Source organism: Embiotoca jacksoni, unplaced genomic scaffold (assembly GCF_022577435.1).
Source record: "Embiotoca jacksoni isolate LCO1_2020_lvr unplaced genomic scaffold, fEmbJac1.0.p SCAF_18, whole genome shotgun sequence".
NCBI lineage: Eukaryota > Metazoa > Chordata > Actinopteri > Embiotocidae > Embiotoca > Embiotoca jacksoni.
In genome coordinates this window covers 5,825,901-5,833,146 of record NW_027185318.1, presented here as the reverse complement: position 1 = coordinate 5,833,146, position 7,246 = coordinate 5,825,901, and the positions used below count along the sequence as shown (strand labels likewise).

General features: G+C 39.8%; 1 protein-coding gene across 1 annotated transcript; it reads right to left on the bottom strand.

Moving 5' to 3' along the window:
* Positions 1–499: 499 nt before the first annotated feature.
* LOC138200276 (snake venom 5'-nucleotidase-like) lies at positions 500–6,986 on the bottom strand. Its single transcript, XM_069152856.1, has 9 exons — positions 6,651–6,986; positions 6,230–6,452; positions 5,679–5,867; positions 5,263–5,460; positions 4,989–5,143; positions 4,540–4,648; positions 4,278–4,427; positions 3,676–3,876; positions 500–1,534 (listed from the first exon to the last, which is right to left on the bottom strand). Exons 1-9 carry the CDS (start codon positions 6,984–6,986, stop codon positions 1,377–1,379), a joined length of 1,719 nt encoding a protein of 572 aa, XP_069008957.1. The 3' UTR covers positions 500–1,376.
* Between the last annotated feature and the right edge of the window lie 260 nt (positions 6,987–7,246).

Genomic DNA, 7,246 nt, shown 5'->3' with positions numbered 1-7,246 from the left:
TAATTCTTAAGCAAAGGAATTTCACTTCCTCCTACTGTTTCATGAATTCATGTTCACAAGCCTGAATACACATTTAGAGATTCTGGGGTACATTCAAATACAATTTCACAACTTCCTACAACGGTATAATTCTCCCCTTATACTAACTTAACTAGTTGTTAGTCTGGCAAACATACCAAACATTTGGTGGTTACTCTCAAGGATGGAAATTAGTTTGATCTGTTTTATCTTTACATATTAATTAAAAAGGGATGTGTGACAGCAGAATTGAACTGAAGATGCCAATATCAGCTCAGTTGATAAAGTGAAATTCCAAAGTGATCAATTAAACTCGAAGATTAATCAAAACAATCAAATGCATAATACTATACTTTGTTTTATTTACAACCACTTGCCTGCTGAAATGATGGGAATAATCATTAACTGAAGGCCTATTGGTTGTATGCAGAAAAGGTCACTCAAAATTAATTTCATTTTGATGCATTGTCACAATGCCATTTTATTTTTTAACAAGTAAAAACAACAAATACCAAAGATGCTTTTCTTTTTTCTATTTTATTTTAACAGTCTGACAAAAGGACTTCATGATTATGACTTCTGGTTAATAAATACATCAGTGTGTGGACAAATATGCCATTTCTGCATTCTGGCAGACACTCCAAAAAAACCTCAAAAACCCATTAACAGATCATATCTACAGTATTTGTATCTGTAACACATCCTTCTTTATAAAGATGAGGTCTGAGGAGCAGTCGAGGTGCTCTGTTATTTACAAGAAAAACTGGAACAATAAACTGGACCAAAGTGATGTATGGAAAACAGTTTGAGATAAAAGGGTAATCAAAGACAGAATCCAGTAGATTAATACTTGAAGCTTTGGCTTGTTTCCATCCATTATCAGACTGTAAAAAAAAGTTAGATTTATAGCTGCTGACAGCCATCCCCTTGTTTATTATCGTACCAAGAACTTTGGCCAGTTAGCTTACAGTCATTAAAACTCTTTTATACCTTATTAAGTCATTGTCATGCACCATCTTGGATTTTAGACATTCATTGTATTATAAATTCATGAAAAAAAGCCACATTCACATTTGTTGAAATGTCAGTAAAAATGACTTGCATGCACTTTTAAGTCACCCTTATTTGGTAATATTCAGTGCGTCCTCACTCTTTTATATCTAAATTGTTCATCTTGCACATTTGTGTGTTAAACAAAATGGTCTTCAGGGACCTTCCAGAGTACTTAGGCTGAACCTGCAGTCTTGTTGTCTTCTAGCTTTCCTTGAAGGCAGTGAGATGGAAAGGCAGTTAAGCAAGTCCTGAAGGAGTTTCCAAACCCTTCAGTTTATCACAGTTTCCCAGAGTGTACAAGCCAATCAGGGGGTCAGGGACAGACAGAGACTGAGCAGCAACAAGCCAAGGCTGTGGGCTGTAAAGACAGCAGAGTTCCTGAAGGTGATGCGACCTTCCACTGAGGGGTACACGCGCTTCATATCCGAGATGTATTTGGAAAAAACTGAAATGTCCATGTCGCCTGCAAGAGATAAAAGGAAAAAAAAAAACAACGACTAAATATACTTTTTCTTTTGGTGGGGGGGGCTTGGTTTTGTGTCAGCTGTATGAGGGAGAGATGGTGGGAGTGGTTTTGGGAACGTTGCCAGGGAAGGAAGTAATTGGCACAGGTGTTTTGTGTTGTCTGATTACTCCATATATGTTGGCAGTAAATTGCAGAACAAGGTGGCTCACGCCAGAATGTACCATGGAAGTTGTGCAAGAAGTCTGGCAGTGAACAGACTGATTGACGTATCGTGTCCTCAGAAAACTGAGATTGTAGCCGCAGTCTTATTTGAAGACGATTCACACAGAAGTCCTCCTGTTCAAGGTTGTGTGGTACATTTACTGAAGCCCTGGTGTAGTGACCTAGCGCTAGCAGACCTCTCCAATATTTTCTTCCCCATTTATATTTTTTTCCTGTCAGTTGGGATGTTGAATCCCTTGAAAAACTTATTTTTCCCCTTTGTGGTTAATAAGTACCAGCTCATTCCTTTGACTTGTAATGTTTGGGGTAAGCGGTTATTTTGACACCATTTCTATGGCCATCATCCTATTTCCCCACCCAAGCATCTTTACGCTCTTAAAAGTACATAACCTTGGTAACTTTAGTGCTTTAAACTCCGCTTGCAATAATTATAAACAGCATAATAAGAGTATGAATCTGCTTTAGATTCAACGTTCCCAGAGCAAACTGAGGGTTTAAAAAAAGATACATTATTTAGCTGGCGAAATGGATGTGTTGCTGGGACAGCCAGCAACTCCTTGCTTATAGAAAAGTTGCAGTCAGTCTCAAATCCTTGCATTGACATTGACTGAGTAAAAAAATAAAAGACAGGATTTAAAATGTACAGATAAATAAGGGGAAGTTATTATATTACTTGTAATTGCACAGAAAGAACATAAAAAAAAGAGAAAGTACACTAGTAGTTCTGTGATACTGTACTTGAGCTAAATGCTAACATTAGTGTTGTGACACGCTCACAATGACAACTCTAATGTGCTCGTGCTTAGCAGGTTAATCAAGTTCTCCACTTCAGTTTAGGGTGTTAACATTTGCACATGAGCACTGACGCCAAGTGAAACTGACATTAATGTGTGTTCCAGATGGATTATATGGAAATCCATTCAATAGTTGTTGAGACATTTCACATCAATCCACAAATGTGACCATTATAGGATGATCAAAATCATTAGGGTTAATCTTGGGACCCTGAATTTCTGTACAAAATGTCACCGGTTTATATCGTAGTTTTTATATTGTACTTTTGAGTAAAGTGGTAAACCGTCTGAGTGACTGACATCCAGCCATGGCACAATACTTGGAAAGGAAATTCTTTGTTTACAACATTTGAAGCTTGGTGCTCCTCCCCAGCTGACATCCTGTCTTTCTTTCATCTTTTCTACAGTTTTGATATCTGAATATGACATGTTCTGCCAAGTTAAACAGTACACACAGAAATTTAATTCAGAAAACCAGCTGGCTGTCTTAAAGCTGTAAGGTCGGTGCGCAAATAAAGCTGGCGTACCATATGCTAGTCTGTTTTTCCATTTGTCAAGCTGTCGATGGAACTGAAAGAGGCCGGGAATATTTTTGAAGTTTCCTCCCTTAAAATGACTCACGATCATCTATTACATGCACTCATGTTTGAATTTGACTCTGTCCTCCAAACATTCTTGTGGAGAGGTTTAATTAAAAAATTTCCCCTCGGGGATTAATAAAGTAAATACCTACCTACCTACCTACCTAAAAATGTTGCCAGTGCAGATAAATGACTAAATGTTATGGAAAAGCCCTGTCCAGCCCCCTCTAATTATTTGTTATTAAAAAGACGTTAAAGCCTCAGGGCTTACTTAGGCTGGATTCCACAAGGAAGGAAAGGCTTGGGAGGAAGTACTCCGAGACATTAAAGACCAGGAGCAAGCTTTTTAACAGTCTGCCAAGTTTCTGTAGTTCTCTAATCGTAAATATTGGTCGTTAAATGCTGCCGTTGCTTTGCTCGTGCATATTTTTAAGCATCAAGCACTGAAACCTTCAAATAAATAAAACCAACTATTTCTGCCTTGACATACCAAATTAAACACATTTATCATATTGAAACATTTAATAACGTGTCTGCCCACCTGTGTTATGCTTCAGTAGCTCTTCCTTGACCATGATAAAGTTATCACCTCCACCCACCATGTATGAAGGCATGGCCACGGTGTACGTCTTCTGTGGGTCCAACGGTTCATACTTGGGCACGCGGCACTCGATGCAGAGCATTGACACCGACACCACACGCTGGTTCGCTGGCTTGGAGAGGTCGTACTCCACTTGAATACCTGGAAATGCCTCAGAGAATGACGCTATTTACTTAAGGGAGCGACGTGTTTTATGCATCCTGTGAACTTTATTAACAAGTAAAACACCCACGAGGAATAATTCAAGATCAACGACATTTACAGTTCAACATGAAGCTGGAGACAGCAACCAGACTAGGCTGTAATCTGTCCCCTAGTGGATATAGCTAAGTTAATATACCTCGGGGTACACACCTAAGCAAGCGAGCAGGTGAACAATGGCGTTTGCAGTGCCAGCTCTGACTCTCTGCAAGGAAGTAAATGAGCATATTTCCTTCCCAAAAAAGTTTTTCAATACAAAACCGAAGCAGTCACAGAAACGGTGAATATTTGTTTGACTGTGGATTATAAAAGTGTTGGTGGACAGGAGCCTGAGAACAAACCTGAGACTTGAAGAAATTCTCCAGACATGCTTCCATATTTGTGAACGGCGTGTTCAAATGCCTTTTTCACTGTTGATCCTTTTATCTGTACCAAGTCAAAGGTCCCTCCAAAGGGTAAGACAGTGAGGATCTCGTCCATTGTTATAGAACCTTAAAAATAAAGGTAAATCCAGTAGGTTATAAAGGTACGCTTGCAGCAAGTGAAAATTTGTGGCTACTGAAATAAAGCACTCAGAAATTCCATAGAAAAACCAAGATGTACCATTTTTGTAGCGCTCGTCTATCGCTGACCGTATGGCTCCACTATTCAGCATACAAATGCCCACATGATTCCACAGCAGGTCGCTTGAATACTTTATATTGTGATAAATCTGTTGATGCAAAAAGGAAATATTGTGGCAGTGAAAATCTACATTTTGTAAAGAGTCCCTCTCTTGTGTTTGTGACCTTTTTTTTTTTATCATCTCTGCTCTGCCTACAATGATCTGCTAAATGGAGGTTTACGTCAACCTCCTTCAAACCCTGCAGCTACTAATGTTCCCACATTCCCACTGATGACAAACACTGAACATGCACAGGCATGACATGGGTTTACAGCCAGTGTATGGGATTTATTTATTTTTTTCTTCTGTCGTAAACGAAGAGCCACGTGCACCTGAATATACTGTAAATGTATAGCTGAAAGAATGAAGTGAAAGTTGTAATTATTACCATAGCATCACAGATTAGGTTTCCAAGGTTACACTCCCGAAATCGACACTCCTCAAATGTCCCATTGAGGTAGACTAAGGTTTGCCCAACATACTGCGAGGAGTAGTGAGTCAAGTCTTTCTTCCACTTCGCAATGTCGGCAAGGATATCTGGGTCTGAGAGAGTTAGATAAAAGTAAAGCTTGTGATTAAAAGATTTAGTGACAGCTCTTGAAAAGTCTGGCATGGGACACGTGATATTAATAAAGTACAGGCTGTTTTTTTTTTTTTTTTACCTTGAGGTATGCTGCTGTCCATTAGGATGGGGTTTCCAACAGCTTTTATGACCTTTCCAGCTTCATCAAAGGTAACTTTTAGGTATCCAAGATATTTCCCAAAGGCAAAGGCCTGGACCACTGGCACATTTCTCCCATCATCAGACCTTACCATAAAAGGATACAGACCTGCCGGTACTTCAGTGGAGGGGGGTTCTCCTGCAGAGAAAGAGGACGTTGTGGTTTATGCAGCTATAACACTGCTCACTTCCTGTCATGATAAACATAGAAACCTGCAAAAGCTTTCAACTGACTTGTTGTGCATATGAAGGACAGTTCACATGTCTTGACTCAAGCGAAACGACAAAACAAAACATTTGCGTAAACCTAAGCCACTTGAACAGACGACCATAGGGGATGAAGTAGGATGAAAATACCAGTGTAGAGAAACGTGTTGGTGTGTCCTCCAACAACAACATCAACTCCTCTCACACGCTTGGCGATGTCTTTATCCATGTCAAAGCCAGAGTGTCCAAGTGCGATGATCTTATTAAAGCCCAGAGTTTCCAGCTTATTGACCTGAACCTGAAGTGCTTCCACCTCATCCTCAAACTTTAGATGTTGGCCTAACACAGAGGAGAGAAGAGATAGCTTATTTTGCATGGTCCCACACATGCAGCACTCATGCTCTCAACTGGTGGATAAAACTGGAAAACAATAACATGAAGGTGTGAATGAAATCGATAAGTAGCCCTACAGCAGCTGACAAGTAAAGAAAACCTCCGTGAATCTGAAAACGGAAACAAGAAGAGAAGCCGTATCCACCGTGGGACAAACTCAGAGTAATAGCTTCTTCACTGTGATAATGTAAGAGTTCATTCATGTACTGGACTAAAGAAGCAACAATAAAAGTAAATTGATAAAATAAAAAGTGCAACAAATAGGGACATTTAAAAGCTTCATCAATCAAAAACGGTTGTGTGTTTACCTGGCATGGATAAGAAAGGTGTCTCTACAGTGGTGTATCCGACCACAGCCACTTTCTCTGAGCCCACATTGATGACTGTGTATGGGTGGTAATAGCGGCTGAGGCTTGCATTCAGAGTGTGATCAGGTTTAATGTTGGCACTCACCACAGAGCAATTTACACTCTGCAGGAAGGGCTTGATCAGACCCTCCACTCCGTTGTCAAATTCGTGGTTTCCCAAAGCCTATATGACGCCATAAAAAAAAAATATATATATATATTTAATCAACTCATGGATTGTCATTTAATCAAATAAAAAAATAAAACTGAATCTGCAATTCTGCAGTTACAGAAACTTTTATTAAGAGTGCAAAACCCTGCAAACTCCACTGTGTGGTTGCACGTTTAAAAATAAAAATAAGAAAAATAGAAGGCCACTTACCATGACATCATAACCAAGTTTGTTCATGAAGTATGCTGCTTCTGCGCCTTTATAGTAGTTGAACCAGACAGTTCCTTGAAACTGGTCTCCAGCATCCAGAAACAACACGTTCCTCTCCTTTTTCCGGATCTCCGACACTTTGGTGAACCTTCTGGCAACCCCAGCGAAGCAGGGGCCTCTTTCTGGACACTTCCCCGAGTCCTCGCTGGTCTCCTCGATGCGTGCATGGTTGTCGTTGGTGTGAAGAAGTGTCAAGTCGAAGGTCGACACTCTGCTCCAACAGTTCAAAAGCAGCACGAGGCAGCGCAGAGCGCACCGAGACGACCCGCAGCTCATCTTGTCGCTGTGCGTAAAGACGCATCAGCGAAGAATTTACAGTTCATGAAAAAGGCGTGGGCTTCCCCATTGAAGTGGGACGTGTTGAAGCACAGATACAAGTGATCACAACACGTTAAAACGTTTTTTTTTTTTTGTTTTTTTTAAATAAAAGATGTATAGCTCTAATGAGTTTTTGTATCGTTAAAATTTTTTACATACATTTATAAAGCTTTACAGAGCTTTATAGATCATGTGTAAAATAGACGGATACCCTACTA